At 43.8% G+C, this 21267-nt stretch overlaps 1 protein-coding gene across 5 annotated transcripts in view; it reads right to left on the bottom strand.

The window, feature by feature from the left end:
• The window catches only part of LOC138599323 (ELKS/Rab6-interacting/CAST family member 1-like), a 154923-nt gene that overhangs the window by 101316 nt on the left and 32340 nt on the right, over positions 1-21267 (bottom strand). For 3 of the 5 annotated variants that reach the window (XR_011308717.1, XM_069670929.1, XM_069670930.1), the window contains exons 5-11: positions 18494-18750; positions 18250-18421; positions 14764-14838; positions 14480-14635; positions 10578-10745; positions 10325-10492; positions 6060-6197 (exon numbers count right to left, since the gene is read on the bottom strand). Coding sequence is in view for 4 of the 5 variants with exons in the window: in XM_069670929.1 (XP_069527030.1) it covers positions 6060-6197; positions 10325-10492; positions 10578-10745; positions 14480-14635; positions 14764-14838; positions 18250-18421; positions 18494-18750 (1134 nt within the window). In the remaining variant the exon portion in view is untranslated. Of the gene's footprint in view, positions 1-6059; positions 6198-10324; positions 10493-10577; positions 10746-12343; positions 12437-14479; positions 14636-14763; positions 14839-18249; positions 18422-18493; positions 18751-21267 lie in introns of all 5 variants that reach the window. The other 2 variants (XM_069670927.1, XM_069670928.1) reach the window with 1 other exon arrangement.

The raw sequence follows: 21267 nt of genomic DNA, 5'->3' as shown, positions 1-21267 counted from the left end.
TCTGATTGGCTCAATGGACAAGTGCTCTGATTGGCTCAATGGACAAGTACTCTGATTGGCTCAATGGAGCAGTGCTCTGATTGGCTCAATGGAGAAGTAACCTGATTGGCTCAACGAACAAGTGCTCTGATTGGCTCAATGGACAAGTGCTCTGATTGGCTCAATGGACAAGTACTCTGATTGGCTCAATGGACAAGTGCTCTGATTGGCTCAATGGACAAGTGCTCTGATTGGCTCAATGGAGAAGTGATCTGATTGGCTCAATGGACAAGTGCTCTGATTGGCTCAATGGAGAAGTGCTCTGATTGGCTCAATGGAGCAGTGCTCTGATTGGCTCAATGGACAAGTGCTCTGATTGGCTCAATGGAGAAGTGCTCTGATTGGCTCAATGAACAAGTGCTCTGATTGGCTCAATGGACAAGTACTCTGATTGGCTCAATGGAGCAGTGCTCTGATTGGCTCAATGGAGAAGTAACCTGATTGGCTCAACGAACAAGTGCTCTGATTGGCTCAACGGACAAGTGCTCTGATTGGCTCAACGGACAAGTGCTCTGATTGGCTCAATGGACAAGTGCTCTGATTGGCTCAATGGAGAAGTGCTCTGATTGGCTCAATGGAGAAGTAACCTGATTGGCTCAATGGAGAAGTGCTCTGATTGGCTCAATGGACAAGTACTCTGATTGGCTCAATGGAGCAGTGCTCTGATTGGCTCAATGGAGAAGTAACCTGATTGGCTCAACGAACAAGTGCTCTGATTGGCTCAATGGACAAGTACTCTGATTGGCTCAATGGAGAAGTGCTCTGATTGGCTCAATGGAGAAGTGCTCTGATTGGCTCAATGGACAAGTGCTCTGATTGGCTCAATGGAGAAGTGCTCTGATTGGCTCAATGGAGCAGTGCTCTGATTGGCTCAATGGACAAGTGCTCTGATTGGCTCAATGGACAAGTGCTCTGATTGGCTCAATGGAGAAGTGCTCTGATTGGCTCAATGAACAAGTGCTCTGATTGGCTCAATGGACAAGTACTCTGATTGGCTCAATGGACAAGTACTCTGATTGGCTCAATGGAGCAGTGCTCTGATTGGCTCAATGGAGAAGTAACCTGATTGGCTCAACGAACAAGTGCTCTGATTGGCTCAACGGACAAGTGCTCTGATTGGCTCAATGGACAAGTGCTCTGATTGGCTCAATGGAGAAGTGCTCTGATTGGCTCAATGGAGAAGTAACCTGATTGGCTCAATGGAGAAGTGCTCTGATTGGCTCAATGAACAAGTGCTCTGATTGGCTCAATGGACAAGTGCTCTGATTGGCTCAATGGAGAAGTAACCTGATTGGCTCAACGAACAAGTGCTCTGATTGGCTCAATGGACAAGTGCTCTGATTGGCTCAATGAACAAGTGCTCTGATTGGCTCAATGGAGAAGTGCTCTGATTGGCTCAATGGACAAGTGCTCTGATTGGCTCAATGGAGAAGTGCTCTGATTGGCTCAATGGACAAGTGCTCTGATTGGCTCAATGGAGAAGTGCTCTGATTGGCTCAATGGAGAAGTGCTCTGATTGGCTCAATGGACAAGTACTCTGATTGGCTCAATGGAGCAGTGCTCTGATTGGCTCAATGGAGAAGTAACCTGATTGGCTCAATGAACAAGTGCTCTGATTGGCTCAATGGACAAGTGCTCTGATTGGCTCAATGGACAAGTGCTCTGATTGGCTCAATGAACAAGTGCTCTGATTGGCTCAATGAAGAAGTGCTCTGATTGGCTCAATGAACAAGTGCTCTGATTGGCTCAATGGACAAGTACTCTGATTGGCTCAATGGACAAGTACTCTGATTGGCTCAATGGAGCAGTGCTCTGATTGGCTCAATGGAGAAGTAACCTGATTGGCTCAACGAACAAGTGCTCTGATTGGCTCAATGGACAAGTGCTCTGATTGGCTCAATGGACAAGTGCTCTGATTGGCTCAATGGAGCAGTGCTCTGATTGGCTCAATGGAGAAGTAACCTGATTGGCTCAATGAACAAGTGCTCTGATTGGCTCAATGGACAAGTACTCTGATTGGCTCAATGGACAAGTGCTCTGATTGGCTCAATGGAGAAGTGCTCTGATTGGCTCAATGGACAAGTGCTCTGATTGGCTCAATGGACAAGTACTCTGATTGGCTCAATGGAGAAGTGCTCTGATTGGCTCAATGGACAAGTGCTCTGATTGGCTCAATGGAGCAGTGCTCTGATTGGCTCAATGGAGAAGTAACCTGATTGGCTCAATGAACAAGTGCTCTGATTGGCTCAATGGAGCAGTGCTCTGATTGGCTCAATGGAGAAGTAACCTGATTGGCTCAATGAACAAGTGCTCTGATTGGCTCAATGGACAAGTACTCTGATTGGCTCAATGGACAAGTGCTCTGATTGGCTCAATGAACAAGTGCTCTGATTGGCTCAATGGAGAAGTGCTCTGATTGGCTCAATGAACAAGTGCTCTGATTGGCTCAATGGACAAGTGCTCTGATTGGCTCAATGGACAAGTACTCTGATTGGCTCAATGGAGCAGTACTCTGATTGGCTCAATGGAGAAGTAACCTGATTGGCTCAACGAACAAGTGCTCTGATTGGCTCAACGGACAAGTGCTCTGATTGGCTCAATGAACAAGTGCTCTGATTGGCTGAATGATACAGTAATCTGATTGGCTCAATGGACAAGTACTCTGATTGGCTCAATGGACAAGTGCTCTGATTGGCTCAATGGACAAGTGCTCTGATTGGCTCAATGGACAAGTGCTCTGATTGGCTCAATGGAGAAGTGCTCTGATTGGCTCAATGAACAAGTGCTCTGATTGGCTGAATGATACAGTAATCTGATTGGCTCAATGATACAGTAATCTGATTGGCTCAATGGACAAGTACTCTGATTGGCTCAATGGACAAGTGCTCTGATTGGCTCAATGGAGAAGTGCTCTGATTGGCTCAATGGACAAGTGCTCTGATTGGCTCAATGGACAAGTGCTCTGATTGGCTCAATGGAGAAGTGCTCTGATTGGCTCAATGGAGCAGTGCTCTGATTGGCTCAATGGAGAAGTAACCTGATTGGCTCAATGAACAAGTGCTCTGATTGGCTCAATGGACAAGTACTCTGATTGGCTCAATGAACAAGTAACCTGATTGGCTCAATGAACAAGTGCTCTGATTGGCTCAATGGAGAAGTGCTCTGATTGGCTCAATGAACAAGTGCTCTGATTGGCTCAATGGACAAGTGCTCTGATTGGCTCAATGGACAAGTACTCTGATTGGCTCAATGGAGCAGTGCTCTGATTGGCTCAATGGAGAAGTAACCTGATTGGCTCAACGAACAAGTGCTCTGATTGGCTCAATGAACAAGTGCTCTGATTGGCTCAATGGACAAGTGCTCTGATTGGCTCAATGAACAATTGCTCTGATTGGCTCAATTGACAAGTACTCTGATTGGCTCAATGAACAAGTGCTCTGATTGGCTCAATGAACAAGTACTCTGATTGGCTCAATGAACAAGTGCTCTGATTGGCTCAATGGACAAGTACTCTGATTGGCTCAATGGACAAGTGCTCTGATTGGCTCAATGGACAAGTGCTCTGATTGGCTCAATGGACAAGTACTCTGATTGGCTGAATGATACAGTAATCTGATTGGCTCAATGGACAAGTACTCTGATTGGCTCAATGGACAAGTGCTCTGATTGGCTCAATTTACAAGTACTCTGATTGGCTCAATAAACAAGTTCTCTTATTGGCTCAATGGACAAGTACTCTGATTGGCTCAATGAACAAGTACTCTTACTGGCTGAATGATAAAGTACTCTGATTGGCTCAATGAACAAGTAACCTGATTGGCTCAATGAACAAGTGCTCTGATTGGCTCAATGGACAAGTACTCTGATTGGCTCAATGGACAAGTACTCTGATTGGATCAATAAACAAGTTCTCTGATTGGATCAATAAACAAGTCCTCTGATTGGCTCAATGGACAAGTACTCTGATTGACTCAAAGAACAAGTACTCTGATTGGCTCAAAGAACAAGTACTCTGATTGGCTGAATGAACAAGTACTCTGATTGGCTGAATGAACAAGTACTCTGATTCTGACTTGTGACTTGAGCTAATCAGAGTACATAGAGATGTAGAATCTGTCGGCGGGGACGTGGATTGTTAATACGGGTTTCTGTTTGTACTACGCTTGTAGTCCGAGTAATATTGACCAATCACATATCAGCAGGCTGCGGCGTATGCAGGAAAAACAGTCCGTGTGGAGAGCAAAAGCAGGCGGAAAGTAATCCGCCGCCATGGCGACCCGGCTCCCATCAGCGGCTATCTGACGACGATTTAGCTTCTTATTAATCTCTATAAACAGACATCTGAATGCTAACAGCTAACAATCCATTCTAGGTCTAAAATTAAACCTGAAACAAATTCCCTGATGCTGTGTCACGAAAGTCGTTCAGCGTTCAGATTTCCCGACTTCCTCGAATGCATTCGAAATTATCGATCTGACCTCCGTTCAACAAACGAGCATTTTAAAAGTAGTTTTCTTCTCCTCTTGAGGACAGACCTAACAAAGCTTCATTTTTTACTAATGCATCATGATATTGAAATTTCGGCAAACTTAAGACCCGTTAATTAAAGTCAATCACAAGAAAAACTGTTTCTTTTTCGGGTTCATACCGCTGTAGTTAGCCCAAGTGCTGCCTCTGTGTAACTCACCATTTACAGTGAAACTGAGACTCAGCAGAAACAGATGAACCAGCGCTTTTCCGGAGATATACTGAACCATGAAATGATGCTGTTTATTTTGCTGGGGAAGCAAATTTCGCTTCACTTTTGATCTTAACACACGGTCGCTTCTCAAGTTGCTAACTGGACTGTAAACAATGCAACGCAGGGATAAAGACTATTTGGGTGGAAGTCGTTATCGCTAAACGCTGGCTAAACCGGACACGCTTGACATGTTCACCGCTGCTCCCAGAGGCTTTATTGTCGTTTGGCTATAGTCGAAGGGTTCCAAGATTGGTCACAGCTAAATGCAACTTAATTTAATGTACTGGTCTTTTAAATGAGTTAATGAATTAACTTCAGTTACGATTACAATAAGGGATTAGTGTTGGAGTGTCATTTTAATGGGTAAAGTTAGATAAAGGGGTTAGTAAGAGCTTTATGCCAATGACAGGTCCTCACAAATATAGACGTACAAACAGGTGATGGTAGATGCTCAATAGTCAGTTATTCTGTTCTGCTTTGAAACTCAACAATGTGTTTATGATGGCAAGAAGTAGTAACACAATATACAAGAATATAGAAAGTACAAGGTGAAGAAATAGAAGGTAAAAAAGAAAAGGTATCCAAGGGCACCAAAACTAAGAAAAAACTCTGTGAAAGTGGTTTGAGTGAAGTTGGACTCATCGGGCACCTTCGCCTGCCAACACTCACACATCCAGCCGACACCATGAATATTAGTCACTGGACAATTAACAGGCCTATTTCCTGTCTGTGTGCATGCGTGCAAAGGAGATTGAGTCGGTAACATAATCTGACTTAACAGTACAAAAATATATCCTCATTACACACTTCAAAGCGGCCGGCCGGTGTAGGTGTCACTGGTTTGTTTCCCAGAATCAGGGTCGAGTCCTCAATGTAGTATAACAGATCATCAGACGGGTGGGTGAGGGTCCAATTCCCATGATCAGGTGGCTCAGGACTGTTTTATTGCTATGGTACCTGAATGTTCAGAGCCAGGCGATGACGTTGTGTGCCGAGCCATGTGAGTGCACTTTGGATGGTCCTTAACCTTTTATGAACACAGGCTGTGAATGATTTAATAATGAAACAGACGATGTGATTATTGGTGCATTTCCATCAATCCAGAGTCATTTGGTCATGGCGTGGGTGGTCGGCGGTTCTGCGCAGAGTGGTTTTATTAATGTAACCCTGCTCCGGAGTTGACCTGAGGTAGACCAGCGTCATGTGTGTGTGTGTGTGTGTGTGTGTGTGTGTGTGTGTGTGTGTGTGTGTGTGTAAATGAGTGTGTGTAAGTGTGTACCTTCTCAGCCAGAGCCTCCTCCAGTGTTCCCAGCGCTGTGTCTGTGTTCGAGGTGTCTGTCTGTAAAGACTTGACTCTGTCTTTCAGGCCGGACAGCTGCTTCTCTTTGTCCCTCAGCTGATCCTGCAGGTTCTCTATCTGCAGGGAGAAAAGGAGGGAAACACTCATAAACAGAGATGTTTTTTCATGTTCACAAAAGAATAATAATAATGTGTTGTATGTGTATCCACTCTCAAACCCGCCAAAATATAGCTCTGGGATAACTGCCTATAACAAGAGGCCCAACGATAACAAATTATGCAGACGCATTGAAAGTATAGCAGCAAATTTCAAACTTGTCACTCAGCTAAAAATGTAACTACCTTTAATGAAAAAAACAACAAATAAAACAAACTAAAAGTCAATAAGACTCAAAGATACACAGCTACACCCCATAATATAACTACTTATTACACAGACCGTTGCTATGAAGAACAGACCATTACCAGGCATTTAGCAATTTCTCGATAATAGACCGCTGCTATGAAGAATAGACCGTTGCTAGGGATTTAGCAATTTCCCGATAACAGACCGTTGCTATGAAGAATGGTCCGTTGCTAGGGATTTAGCAATTTCTCGATAATAGACCGTTGCATAGACCGTTGCTATGAAGAACAGACCATTGATAGGAATTTAGCAATTTCCCAATAACAGACCGTTGCTAGGGATTTAACAATTTCGTGATAACAGGCCGTTGCTATGAAGAACAGACCATTGCTAGGGATTTAGCAATTTCTCAATAACAGGCCGTTGCTATGAAGAACAGACCGTTGCTAGGGGTTTAGCAATTTCCCAATAACAGACCGTTGCTATGAAGAACAGACCGTTGCTAGGGATTTAGCAATTTTCCGATAACAGACCGTTGCTATTAAGAACAGATTGTTGATAGGGATTTGGCAATTTCTCAATAACAGACCGTTGCTATGAAGAACAGACCATTGCTAGGGATTTTGCAATTTCTCAATAACAGGCCGTTGCTATGAAGAACAGACCGTTGCTAGGGGTTTAGCAATTTCTCGATAATAGACAGTTGCTATGAAGAACAGACCATTGCTAGGGATTTAGCAATTTCCCAATAACAGACCGTTGCTATGAAGAACAGACCGTTGCTAGGGATTTAGCAATTTCTCGATAATAGACTGTTGCTATGAAGAACAGACCGTTTGATGGTTGATTGAGCTCGAATCACACAAGCCGGACGACTAACTGTAATCATATAAATCAATCTATAGATTTTTTTGTGCTCATAAATGTTCAATGCTATTACACATAACCTGTGTCGGCTTTCCCACATCTAAGGAATCAAATTGTCCTTTTGTAACTCGTTAGTGTAAGGTGGTAAAGTTCCCTGAAACAAAGAGAGAGCTCTGATGTGATTTTTAACATACTGGTAGAGGTGCTGTACAGTCAAATCCACACTTTCTCCCTGAGCTTTGCGACCTTTAACCCTTTCTCCAAACACCCTCCTCTTTACCTCCACCTCTCTCCCCTCTCCCTGCCTCCTCCTCTTTTCTCTCAGCGATTTGGTAGCAGATTAATTTTCTTTTAAAACACAAAATCAGCAGAAATAACCGAAAGCACTCACTCTTTCCCTGAACCCACTATGAGTGTGTGTATCTGTGCGTGCGTGTGCTCGTACTGCGTGCGATCACAGACAAAGATAAGGAGTTATGTCAACTTTGCGATATTCATTAAAAAATGGATGGAAGCTGCGCAGAAATAACAAATTGAGGATTAAAAAGAAGCGAGGGATGGAGAGCTTATGTAAGGTGGTGTTAAGAGGAGATTTGGGCACATTTCAGCCTCCCTCTCTTTTCCTTCTCATTGTTGGAGAGAAAGGAAATCAAGCGACTGACAGCCCGTCATAAAATTAAGAAAAAAGTCAGATTGGTATGTAACCTCTGACTCCACTGCAGGTGAGACTCGCACATTTACAGCACAAGAGCGACCGCGAGTGTGTGTGTGTGTGTTCATACAGTAAAACATTTCCAGCGCCTCATTAATCAAGTGTTCACCTGACAGCTTGACTGACACCTCCTCCTCACGCACACACACACACACTTGACATTGAGAGGCAGTGAGGCTCTTTGATCCCGTCTGCACTTCCTGAAACTGACGCACGCACACACACACACACACATTCCCTGCCTGTCTTGTCCTATTTTAGTCCCCAAATCGCATGTGATAATGAGCCGGAATATGTTAACAAAACAATAACCAGCTGACGCCTCTCTTCATCTTCCGCTTCTTGTATGAAAGAAAATTAAGAACAAAGAGAGGAGGATGATGGGAGATCAGGTGAATATCTCCTGGTAATTTCCTTCGCGTAGAACATATAACGACGGGTTAAAAACACAAGACAGAAGAGAAGCAGAAAGACGGTATTTATAGTTTTTGCACATCTTAAAAGAGAAGAAATCAGAAAGTGCACACGAGCTAAACGAGGAGTCAGCGGCGCCTCCGTCTCCCGCTCAGACGCCGGACTGTATTCTATTTGAAGGCGGCAGAGGTCATCATTTATTGAGCAGGAGGAACTCATTAGTATGCATCTGATTTCAAACGCACCCTGTCTCTCTCCTCCCCCTCCCTGTCCTGCTTTATGTCTGTCTGCTTGATTGTCTCTATCAATTATCTGCTCGCGCTCGAGACAACAGAAGGGATGGGGAGGAAGAAGGGGAGAGGTTGAATCTCTACGGCAACAGACGCGTAAGACTCTCAATGCAGGAGATCAACTCTTGACTGGTTTTAATTACAGTCTAAAGAACAGTTTGAACCCGTCCTTTTAAATCCAGGGTGCATCTAGCTCCCAGCTTGGGCCACTGCTGCCCATCTCTCTAACTGACAGCGTTACCATAGAGATACACGCACAAAAACACACTGAAATAACCTAATGTAACCTGTAACTCTTGGCTGTCTATCTGCTTGTCTGTGCGTCTTTCTGTGTGCGTGCAAACTCGTCTGTTTGTCCAGTTCAGCACCTGAACTAAACACTGTCCTACAGCCCCATCTAGTGGTTGAAGCATAACATGACAACATCATATTAGTGGTGAAGGTAGATTGCAACAGAAGAGCAATCTGCAAGTACCTAAAATCATTATCATCCACAATATTTGTATCTAAATTTAAGCCTTTTTAGCCCCTTTTGATCTTTTTATATTCATTTCGATTGAGTCTATAGCTTGTAAATTTAAGGTTTTACAGTTTTACTGCATTCAAAATCTTAGACTACAGTAAATTAGACTAACGAATAGGAAGTGTTGACTTTCACTTTTTCAGTGCTAGTGACTGGTTTGTTAAAAATTAAGAGAAGTACTTGTAAGTAGCATGAGTAGTGAAAGCCACCATGGCTAAACAGATATTGCCACTTTGACAGTAACAGGAAATCAGGATTAGGATGATATTAATATATATAATAATATAATAACATATATATAATAGGGATAGACCGATTATCGGCGCCGATATTCGGCATTTTGACGCATATCGGCATTGGCCTTTTTTTTTTTTTTTTTTATCCAACGGCCGATAACAGATCAATTTAAAACTGGGTTATTTTGGCTCTGATGCATATGCTTAAAGGCATTTAAACAAAGTTAAGTGTTGGAGTTTGTATTATTCAAAATTTTGACGCTAATATTTTCACTTTTACTGCAAATGAATATCGGCTTCAAATATCGGTTATCGGCCTTCTTGACTACTAATAATCGGTATCGGCCCTGAAAAAACCATATCGGTCTATCTCTAATATATAATATAATCTAGAGGATTTTCATGTAAATAAATGTCTGTTAAGTCATTATCTATGGCTGAATGAGGTAACACAATGGTGATTGAGCCTATGGCCCACTGATGAAAGCCTTTCAGTTGGCAGGATATATTATTATTACAGACTGGGTGTCTGTGGCAACTTTCGCGGAAAAAATCACAAGGGATTGATGGGACTGTGGAGCAGTGTCGGTTACAAGTAAAAAAAAAACTCAGACAACATGAGGAGTGTGCTCTCTCTCTTTGTTCACAGCAGGGAGTACCGACGTGGAAATTCTGACCAATCAGAGAGCAGTTTCTTCGCGCATCAAAACTTTTGGTCCGCTGGTAAAAGCTGCCGTGTGAACACAAACCAAACTTGAGGCACAATGCGACATTGTAACAATTTGGTCTTTTATTCGGATCTAACAAACGGACTTTATGTATGAATGCATCCTAAAGTCGTATGTAGTGTTTCGTACCTTCTTCTGCAGCACATTAACTTTGCGCTCCTTGACGTCCAGCATGTCTTTGAGGTCGCTGATCTCTCCGCTCTGAGTGCTCTTCTCCTCCGTCAGCTCTGAAATCTGTTGGCTCTTTTTAGAGAGGAGGGATTCCTTTTCCTCCAGACGCAGACGCAGCGCATCCACCTGTGCAAACACGTATTTAAATATCAAATTTCTTGTGGCAAGTAAAAGTACAGAAACAGGTATGAGCAGAAGAGTATCTATGTACCTCAGTCTGTAGTATAGCGGCTCTCTGTTCCTTGGCAGTGAGTGACTCCTTGAGCACGTCCACGTGTTGTTTGCTGTCAGAAAACTGATTGTTCAGAGTGTCCAGTTTGGTCCTGAAGGCCAGCAGCTCGCTGTCCTTACGGCTCAGCTCCTGCTTTGCCTGGTCCATCTGAGAGACACACGCACGTGACAGGATGAACGAGAGAAAAAGACCCAGTTAGAGCGCATACTGGAGAGGATTACATGCTTACTTTCAGTGTTAAAATCCACTACAAGCTTTACTAATTGAGCACTCGTCATAAGCACTAGTTTTATTATAGACTGTGTGTATTATGAGTAGGGTTGGGCCTCTCGCCAATTCCGCAGGAAAACCGCAGACCTGGCAACCCCGGCTTCGCATCCTGCATTTCTTTTTTACCATATATAATGTTTTCAAGACTGTTGTTGACCCAACATGATTCTGAAATGAAATTCTTGTTGGTCAATTCCATTATGCATCGTAATAAGACTTTAAAACACATCTATATGCTATAGTACAAAAAACTGATGCAGACTCGCAGCACAGGGGAAGCGAGCAGGTGAATACGGACTGAAGTGATGACGTGAAATGAAATAAACAGAGTTTATACTTTAACTGTGCGTGGAAATACGGACAGATTGCGACGTTATTGAGCCAGGTACCAAGCACGAGAAACACACACAGATCCGTGTCACATCTGCTCCTCTCCTAACGTCTGTCGGCATGATAGCAGGCATGATAACTCTGATAGACTACGCATGCTTTATAAAGGTTGTTCACGGAAATACGGGACAGATCGCGAACCTACCAGGGGCAGAGCATGAGAAACACACACAGATCGGTTTCCTCACTGCGCTGCATGATTACAGTATTGCCGCCACCTCTCTGTGTCGTCGGCTCGGGATCGTCCCGTTATAAAAGCTTAGATGGATTCTGGATATAAATACAGACACGATCTGTCTGTATTGCCGTGTGTGTGGCCGTGATTCATGCGGCTCTGCCTGAGTGAAATTTGTTTAGGAATCGATAAGCAGAATGATTTATTCAGAATCTGAATTTTGGATGCCCAACCCGAACTGTGAGTGGATTCTACTGGGCTACTGTGTCAGGTTATGCTAAGGAAGCTGTGAGGTCGATGTAATCTCTCTACACAGTCTTCTTTCTCTCTGGGAAGCAAACAACAGTTAAAGACACATTTAAGTCAGTGCACACACCATTTATAACATGTAACTACACAAGAGGGTCAGGGTTAGCCCCAATTTTTTTACCTTGACACCTAAAAAGAGTAGACCCAAACCACAAGAAAATGAGTAAATAAAACCGTAGCAAACTAGTCCAAGCCACTACTGGAAGAGAAACCTCATGCAGAAAAAGAGAAGCAGGTTAGACGTCTGCAAACTGCAGCACAGCACCACCGGATTCTCAGCTCAGTTCAGACAGCTAGAAACAACATACATCCTCAGCAGCCGATCATAAACAGAGTGGGAGTAAAAACCTCCTGACATGTTCATAAGAAAAGGTAAAACAGCTGCTTACAGAATAAAAAAGGATGTTTTAATTGACCATGTTGCTCTAGTTTGTTGTGGCGTTTAAGAGTTATAGTTGTTTACAGCTGTCTGAACACATAAGAAAACTACACATTCTACTCATGCAGCAGCCTTTAGCCAACCTGTAAGACAGAAAGAGCGTGAGGTTCAGAGAGAGTGAAGAAAAAAAAGAGCAAATAGACACACAGGTGTGTCTCTTACTGCGGACACCTCCCGCTGAAGCTCATTGGCTCGTTGCTTTAGCTCCTCCGTCTCTGATTGGCTCTGAGTTAGCTCTTCCTTCAGCTGCTCAACCTGGCAGGAGAGGAGGGTGTCACCATGACCACAAACACATCAGCCGCTGACCGCTCTGACCACACATGCTGGGATAATGCATTAAAACCACCGACTGTACATCTTCCTCCTACATGCAGCATTACTACCATCATATACCACAGCAGTGAGTGGTTTGGATTGGAATAAGCACCACTGACAGTGTCCTACTTTGGATGTGGATGGAGACTTATTTCTCCTTGGTTATTACTTTTTATTTTACTTTTAAATCATAATTTTTTTAAGACAGCGTATTTGGGCCATTGTTACAAAGAAAACAAACAAACAAACAAAAAATGGCGCTTGAGGAGAAGAGTTATATTTCAAGAAAAAATGAGGAAATTCCAAGATTAAAATTTGGGACAAACAAACACGAGGGAAATAGTGTTGACAGAAACCTTTTTGAGATGTGACCCCGACTCAAAAAGTAGGTTGGTGTTTACATCCCCCTCCCTCTCGATTCATCTGTTTCTCTTCTGCGCTCTGCCCTGTTGGCTCTGCTGCTTACAAAGGCGTGCATGGCACGGAGCTCGGCGCATATTTAACCAATTTTCTCTGCGCATAAGAAGCAGACTTCATAGCTGAGAAAGCTTGAGCGGCCCTCAGCTGCAAAAACACCAATTGGTACTAAGTATAAAATATACTAAGCTACTTTAAACACGGGTTTTGTTTCGCGCAAATTTATGACTTTATTAATTATTAATTATCATTATTGGGGCGCTGGTTTGGCTCAGTTGGTGGAGCGGCGCCCGATAAGACAGAGGCTGTGGTCCTCCTCATTTGGTGCCTGTGGTACCCCACTCCCTACCCTCCAGCGTTTCCTGTTGCTCTTCAGCTGTCCATCCAACAGAGGCAGAAGTCCAAAAATTAATCTTAAAAAGTTTAATTAAATTAAAAATTATTGTTACTATTTATTTATAATACATTTGTAAGTTATTTTCTCACAAATTTGCCATTTCTTTCTGGAAAATGTATCACTTTAATCTTGGAATTTTCAATTTTTTTCAATTTTCAAATGTATTTTGGCCGAACAGGAATATGCCATTACTGTTACTGTGTTTTGAAAAACTAAAACCAAAAGATGAACTAAAAAAAAATATGATCTGTCTCTGAACTATAATTTTTGGGATATCAAAATAAAACTCCTCTCTGTTGTTTTAATGGCTTTCATGTGCTACTGTTGCCAGTTGAACATTGTTTAACCTCCTGAGACCCTGCGTCCTCACACGGGGACATTACATTTTGTCTTCACAGCACCATAATATTTAATTCTGCGAAACTTAGACCCGTTTGGTCTCATTCATGGACACTTTGTCCACCACCCTGTGGTCACAAAAGCAAATTACACTGATCAATGTACATTCAAGATGGCCATGATCCCGACCAAAATGTGTTACAGTCGGTCTCTACAGAAAACTCAACCAGGTACAAAACCTCTTCAGATTTTATGATTGAAACTTGTTTGTTTAATGTGTATTAACAGTTGTAGCTTGACATGGCAGACACATTTGACTAATTTTATCAATAGCAACAAGCTACAACACCGTTACCACAAGGTACTCACATGAGGACATGGGACTTTTTCAATGTAACACAAAGACAATTCTTAGCTTTTATACTTATTAGGTCCTATTAATCCCCAAAAGGTAGGAGAAATTAAAAATGCATACCAAACAAAAGCTCGGGTCTCAGGAGGCTATCAGTGGCAAGTCTGTTAAATAAGTCTTAATTGACCATAAAAATCATGCAGACGTTTGCGCACGTTAAAGTTTGTGATTCAGGGCTGCAACAAACCTTCCCCTTTCTAAAACAGGTATGTAAACCGTTAAGATTATTACTATACAAACATAACACTGCATGTTTATAATGCTAAAATCAATGAAAGATGAGAGGGGCTCCTTCTTTGTTCTTGCCATGAAACTTGTATCCATCATGTGTGAGATTCCTGCAAGCAAAATTCTGCAACCTTCAAAAGGCGGAAGAAAAAAATGGTTTGGCAAAGTTGTGTGTGTGTGAATGCGTCACCTTGTTCTTCATGAACTTGGAGTGGGATCTGTAGACCTCCATCTGTTTGATCTCCTCCTCCCGCTCCTCGCTGCTCAGAGCTCCGTTGGACTTGAGCATGTTCACCTCCTCCTCCAGCTCCCTCAGGCCGCGCTCCATGGAGCTGATCTTTGCGTCCTGGTGGGACATCAACATGCTCGTGTTAAGATAAAAGTCCAGGTGTGATGTGCTTTGTAAGAGCAGCAGCAGTACTACTACGATAGAGTAAAGGGATAATAGTGTTGACATAAAGCAACAGCTTTTACCTTCATTTCGATGACCGTCTGCAGGGCCTTTGTCTTCGTTGATTCTGGAGCTGCTTCGTATCTCCTGTGCAGCTCCTGAGGGACACAGACGACGCGATGGTCAGCAGGCAACAGACACAGAGACACAGAGGGAGGCAGAGAGGGGGGAGAAGGTCGCAGGCCGGGACAGGAGGCAACAGCGACCGGAGGAAAGGGATGGAGGGAGGGCTGAACGGCGGGTGTAGGCCGTGGAGCGGGAGCGGGGAAGGACGGAGAGTGCTGGAGGGAAGGATGCACCGAGGAGGCGACTACGAAAGAGGGATAGTGGGGAGGACATGAGGAGGGGAGGATGATAGGGTGGCGATGGGAGCGAGGGGAAGGTGCAGGGAAGGAGGGAGATGGGGGGAGCGGGGGACGGCGAGAGGGGGGAAGAGGGGGAGAGGGTTGGAAGGGGGGAGACACGTGGAAAGGTGGTGGGATAGGGATGGAGGGAGAAGCAGGGAAAGAAGGAGAGATGGGGATGGAGGGGGAGGCAGGGATGAGGTGTTTCCCTCTGGAAGAGGAGCTGCTGGCTTTGAGCCTCCTCGGGTCGATTCGTCCGTCCCACATCCTTCTAACGTTTAAATCTCAAAAATAAACAAATGATCAGATCTGAAAGTCAGATTTAAAGTTGGAAATCCGCTCTATCCTGCTGCTGTATCCCGACATCAGTCACCAGTCAAATGAAGTGAGAGCACAGGGGGACAGAAAGAAGGGGGAGTGCAGTGGTACATGTAAAGGCACAATAAGAGCAAGAATGAACGGGAGGAAAGAGTTCGAGAGAGGGAGGGACTGAAAGCAGAGGGCAGTGAATGCATCGCTGCTTCTCTTTGGGGGAATCACACTCTCACAAAGGCGGATAATGCACAAGCCAGGAAGCACAAAAACACACATATGTGAGGAGAAAGGGGGAGTAGGGTGCAAAGGCTTAAGGCGCTAGAATGAATACTCGTGGACACACACACTCCGATACACACACGCAGATAGTGTTAGTGATGCAGCCAAAAGAATTGAAGCTAAGAACTGTCATCATATTTAAATCTCTGAAGCAACAGGATACATGAAATTGATTCAATAGTCAAGAGGACAAGATAAGATAGAGGAAGAGATTGCTAACCAAGCTAGCCACTATGCTACAGCTGCTACTGTAGCAAATGTGTTGCTAATATTACATTCTTTTGTTATTTATTATTTTTGTTAAGATTATTGTTTTGCCTTTCTCTGACAGGACAGTGGATTGAACCAAGAGAGAGTGGGGATGACGCGCAGCAGAGGGCCGAGGGTCGGAGTTGAACCTGCTGCTGCATCGAGGACTGAGCCTCTGTCCACGCCTTGACCGCTGAGCTAAACCTGCACCCCTAATATCACATTTTTATTGACCAAATTTCAAAAACTGATTTTTTCACTCTCTGAGTGTTTTAATTCTTGTGGACTTCAGTGTTCAGGTGTATTTTTACTTGTTATATCGCTGTCTTGTTCTTCCCGTGGCCAAGTATCGTTGATCTTTCGCCTGTGATACTTTGTTCCCTCCTTGGCATCAGTGTTAACGAGAATAATAACAAAAAATGTTCGTGAGCAATCTTTTTTCCATGATGAAGACGAGATGTTGATGATCTAAAAATAGATCGTTGATAATAAAAATTGTGACGCGCATGTTTTCCCCCACTGTGCGTCTAATCTCTCTGTCATAATACAAGCAATAAATTCCTCTAACGTGGTAACCCGGTTGGAGATAATGGGTATCAAAATAGGTGGTTTGTGAGCTTTCTCTGTTAACCCTTTCTGCTTCAGGCTCACAGAAAAAGAAGAGTTTTGGGGGTGGAGTCACATTTTCTTAAGAGAGAAAAAGTTTGGACTAAAACTAAACTAAGATGTTTTGACTTTAGGGGCAACTATAAAAGGTAAAAGTGACTAAAACTAATAAGCAGACTAAGACTAAGTAACTAAAATAGCTGCTTGACATGAAGCACAATGTAACTATTTACACTGTTGGTTGACACTTTTGCTAATCTACTTTCTTGTTACTTTACCAACAAATATTTACAACAGCAAAATAAAAGTATTTAATGCTGTGACTTACATTTAATGCGATTCAAAGTGAATACAAATTTCAGTGATTAAAGTGATTGAATTTCATTATTAGGTAATTGGTAGCTGAGATTCAAGTCCACACAAGGCCGCCACAACGCCATAAAGCAGCTCTGCCGTCACGCCACCTTTGCCATTTTACATTGGAGCAAGCAACGCCGGATTACATCCGCCCCAGTGTGTGTTTTTATGAAGTGTTCCAGCCTTGTAGAAGCAAAACGTGCGTGAGGTGTAAACAAACAGCGCGTGATTCAAATACACACACAGCGCTGTTCCACCCTGCCGGCTCCGTTGTTTACACTGACGCCGTTTCGCCTCTGTTACTACCTCTGATGCCGGCTCAGAGGTGGAACGACCTCGCCCAACCGTTCCGCCTCCGCGCGTTCTACATAGAAGATGTAACAGAGGCATAACAATCCCGCCTTGAACTGGCACTTTGCCTCGATACAGAGTGCTCACTTTCTACCACCACATCTCAGCTCCGTCCTCACTAGGAGACAATTTGAAAGAATCTTGAAAATATTTTTCTTTTCAGCTAAAGGAAGCTTCAAGGACCAGGCTGTTAATTAGTGAAATGCTCGACCGGTATGTCCAAAAAAAGAAGCGTCAGCAGTGCGGCAGGAGTCTGCAAGCTAAAACACAACAGATGCCTTCTACATTATTTACTGCTGCTGTGATACTGAGTGATCATATTCAGCCTGTTCCTGGGGAGATTTCTGCTTTAACAACATCAAGTTCTGTCTGAAAACTTTGGTGCAATCTGAAGAATGATTGCATGAGAGTAGTTATAAAAGATCCTTTCTTCTTTTTGCTTCCAACTGTGCTCCTCGTTTAGTTTGCTGCCTGTGATCCAGTTAATGACGCATCACTTGCTCTTGTGTGTTGGTGTGTTTCTCCCTCACAGCTGTGGCCCATTTGGAGCTTGCGTAATTGTTTTTTGTTATTTTTAATTTATACTGAAACATCTGTGAACCTGGTGTCTCCTAATAAGACAACACGACTGTAAGACTGTATTTGTCCTTAAATATCAGACGGTAAACGTGACCTTCTGTTAGTCTACACACTGAGAGATGTGAGGATCATTCACGTAACTCACCACTAGATGGAGCTGTTGTAGAGGCAACAAACACATTAATGATCAGAGTTAAAACAGCTGAGTGAGACAAATTGTGCAGGAAAAAGTGGACAAACTAGGATAAAGTGTACCTTCCTGTGTGTTCGTGCATGTGTGCTGATGTTTCTGTCTCGTATTAAAACTGAATTATGACCCGGGAGTCGAAGCAGCCAAGAGCCTTGCCTGGATATGACACGGTTTGATTTGCGCACGCTCACATCTGGCTGTAACCGAAGACACACATGGGAACGCTTGGATGCACACACCTCCCTGAGCTGCAGCATCTCCTTGTCTCTTTGCTCCAGCAAACCCTCCAGCTGGTGGATGGTCATCTCGGCGTCGGCCAGCCGCCTCGTTCGTTCGTGGTCTTCCTCGGTCGCCCGCGACGACAGGCCTTTGCTCTGCAACATCTCCAGCAACTTCTTTATAGATTCATCCCTGAGAGAAAAGAGGAGAGTTAAAGCGACAGGTCCAACGTTAGGATGTACAGCAGATATATCTTCTCATTACCTGGCAGTTAGCGTGTGTTTCTGTGTGTCTATCCTCAGCTCCATTTCTTCCAGAGTCTTCCTCAGGAGGAAGAGCTCCTTGACCTGTCGCTCGTACTCGGCGTGCAGACGCAGGAAGTTCTCCTCCGTCATATCCTGAGGGGGGATGGGCTGGCTCCCGAAGAGGCCGGACTCTGAGTAATCGGACTGGAAGAGCTGGTTGAGATCTCGCTGGATTCTGAGCTCATCTTGTAAAGCCTGGATGGAGCACTGAAGATGCTGCAGGGCGAGACAAGAAGAAGTTTCATTTAGATCAGAGCGTTTTTTAAATGTAGAAGTAATTAGTCAGATTTTTACTGTTTCATTGCACAACAGGACTACAAGGTGTTACAAGGTTGTAAATGAGTACCATCAACAGAAGCTTAGATTGTGGCCTAGGGGACACGCCCCCTAAGGCCCCGCATGTTTGTGGTAATGACAAATAGGGCATCCATTTGCATCATCAGCTGCAGTAATGCTGGCTTTGATGCCATTCTTCCAACTGCTTTCTGGAGTGTTCTGGCCCTGCATTCTGTAAGAACAACTTAGTTTGGACCCAGAGCATGCAGGAGGGATTAGATCTCCCAGGTCGCCTGGGGGCACATGGGGATCAGCAGGAGGAACTTGGGTAAGTCACAGGGCAAAAGAACATCTTGTGTGCTGTGCTCATGCAAACCTGAAAAGGACGAACAAGAGGAAAAGAAATGGATGGACAGGTTGGGGGGAAGTACGGAAGGCCTTAGCGGACATGCATGCATGCATACATTTTATTTACTCAGTTTTCCCGTGATAACAAGTCATTTCTGTTCGTTTTATCGAGATCTCGACTTAACATCATTTTCCGGTTATCCAGAAAACAAAGCAACAGGCTGGTCTCTGTGATATTACAGACCCGGACATGCCATGCTGTCATTGCCCACACTAATGAGCTAAGTTAAGCCTGTTTTTATGCTCGTTTTGTGCTTTTGCAACTCTGTGGATACGAGTTATGGTCATCTGATGTTACGGTGGTGCCGAGTCGTTATTTCTTGAGATCTTGAGAAAACTACCAGAAATAACTTGTTGTCACGGGAAGCCGGAGTGACCATAAAATTCGGTGTATAAGACAAATTTTTAATGTTTTTTTTTCCATCTAAAAAGTGGGTTGCGTCCTATAAACCGGTGCGACCAAAATACTAGTATAAAATGCTGGTGTTATTGTGTTACGGTGTTTTACCCAGGCGATAGCGCAGATGAAACGGCATGTCGAGAGTATCTAGCTTCCGTATCGTGACGTATTTCCGAGTGAAACAGGAAGTGCAGGCGGGAAATATCATTAGAGGGATTTGATTTGATCGCTGAGAAGTGGGCGTAGACAGACGTTCTCCACAGCGCAGTAGCTAGCTGACTGACCGAGCGTTCTTGGTGCTCTGCGGCTAAATGTTGCAGATTGATTGACAGGTGGATGTCATGATATTATTGGTTGAAATTGTTTGGTACTAGATTACGTAAGCACACGTGATATTTTGTTTTACCGGAAGAAAAAAATGATCGGATTTTGATATAAGAATACGAAGAAATTGATTTTCTGTATTTTTTTGACCTATATTGTCAAATAGAAGCACAATATTACCGGGGATGTGATCTAAAAGGATTAAAATGACATTTTTCATTTCACCTCGACTTTAAGTGGCGACATCACACCTCCGCATCAAACTGTTTCCAGGTCCCAGCCGCTACAACGTCTCCTGTTTACAATCTGACGCAGCGCTGTGCTCCTCGCTGTTTTAAGCGAGGAAAGCTAACTTGACTGTTGCTAACGCTTCATCACGGACATGCGGCGTCATGATCGCCAGTGCAGCCGCCACCCCCACAACAATCAACGTTACCGTAGGCTGCAGCACCGGTAGCTAGCAGGATTGCAAACTCGACATGGTGAAAACAGATGGTAGGCTGTAATTTGGGACACCCCCAAAAAACATGTCAGCTAAGGGCGTACGTAGGGTAGTCCATTAAAAGCTTTTCTTAAAGCTTTTGCTGAGTCTGCATCTCCAGTTTGCATGTTGAGGACTTCATCAAGCTTGCTTCCAAACACTGTGTCTTAGGTTATTAAATGTGTATGATAATTGGGTAAATGGCACCAGGTTTAAAGAGCTCTGAAGACACAAAGCTGTGTACGTGCAGCCCTTTAACAAAGGCTCCATTAAAAGTTTAATGAAGCAAAAGATCATTGCTGTGCGCAGAAGTTCTTCTTGTCTCTTCTTGTAGATTTGGGCTGGATCTGGAATTTTTAGTGGGGATGCACCGAAATGACTTTGACAGCATACAGTAGGTCTGTATCATCTGGAGTGAGCGAGTCTGTTATAAAAGTGTGTTGACAGGTTAGAACCACAACCATGATGGCTGAGGACAGCATGACATGACTCCCCCTGAGTCAGACAAAGGCAGAGTTTAAACCGTGTGTATGTGCCGAGCGTGTCACTCTGATGTCCCAGGGTTTCACAAATGCGTCACACATAACCTGAACATCAGCCAGGTCATCACTACATGAGTCACAGAGCCAGAGACAGAAATAACACAGGTAGCAAAGTGCTGAGGGAGAAAGTGGCCCGAACAGGAGATTAAAAAAGAAAAAGAGGGAAGTGAAGAAGAATATTTAGATCTCCTCACACACACGTTGGAGGCCGGCTGACATTTATAGGACTTTCCTGAAGAAGAAGAAGAGTCTCCTCTTGCCTCCTTAAATATTTCCTCTGTGGTTTAATCCCTCTGTCTCAA

The sequence above is a fragment of the Semicossyphus pulcher genome, unplaced genomic scaffold (genome assembly GCF_022749685.1).
Source record: "Semicossyphus pulcher isolate SPU_LCO1_2020_fin unplaced genomic scaffold, fSemPul1.0.p SCAF_20, whole genome shotgun sequence".
In the NCBI taxonomy this organism is placed as follows: Eukaryota; Metazoa; Chordata; class Actinopteri; order Labriformes; family Labridae; genus Semicossyphus; species Semicossyphus pulcher.
This window is presented reverse-complemented; position numbering and strand designations above follow the sequence as displayed.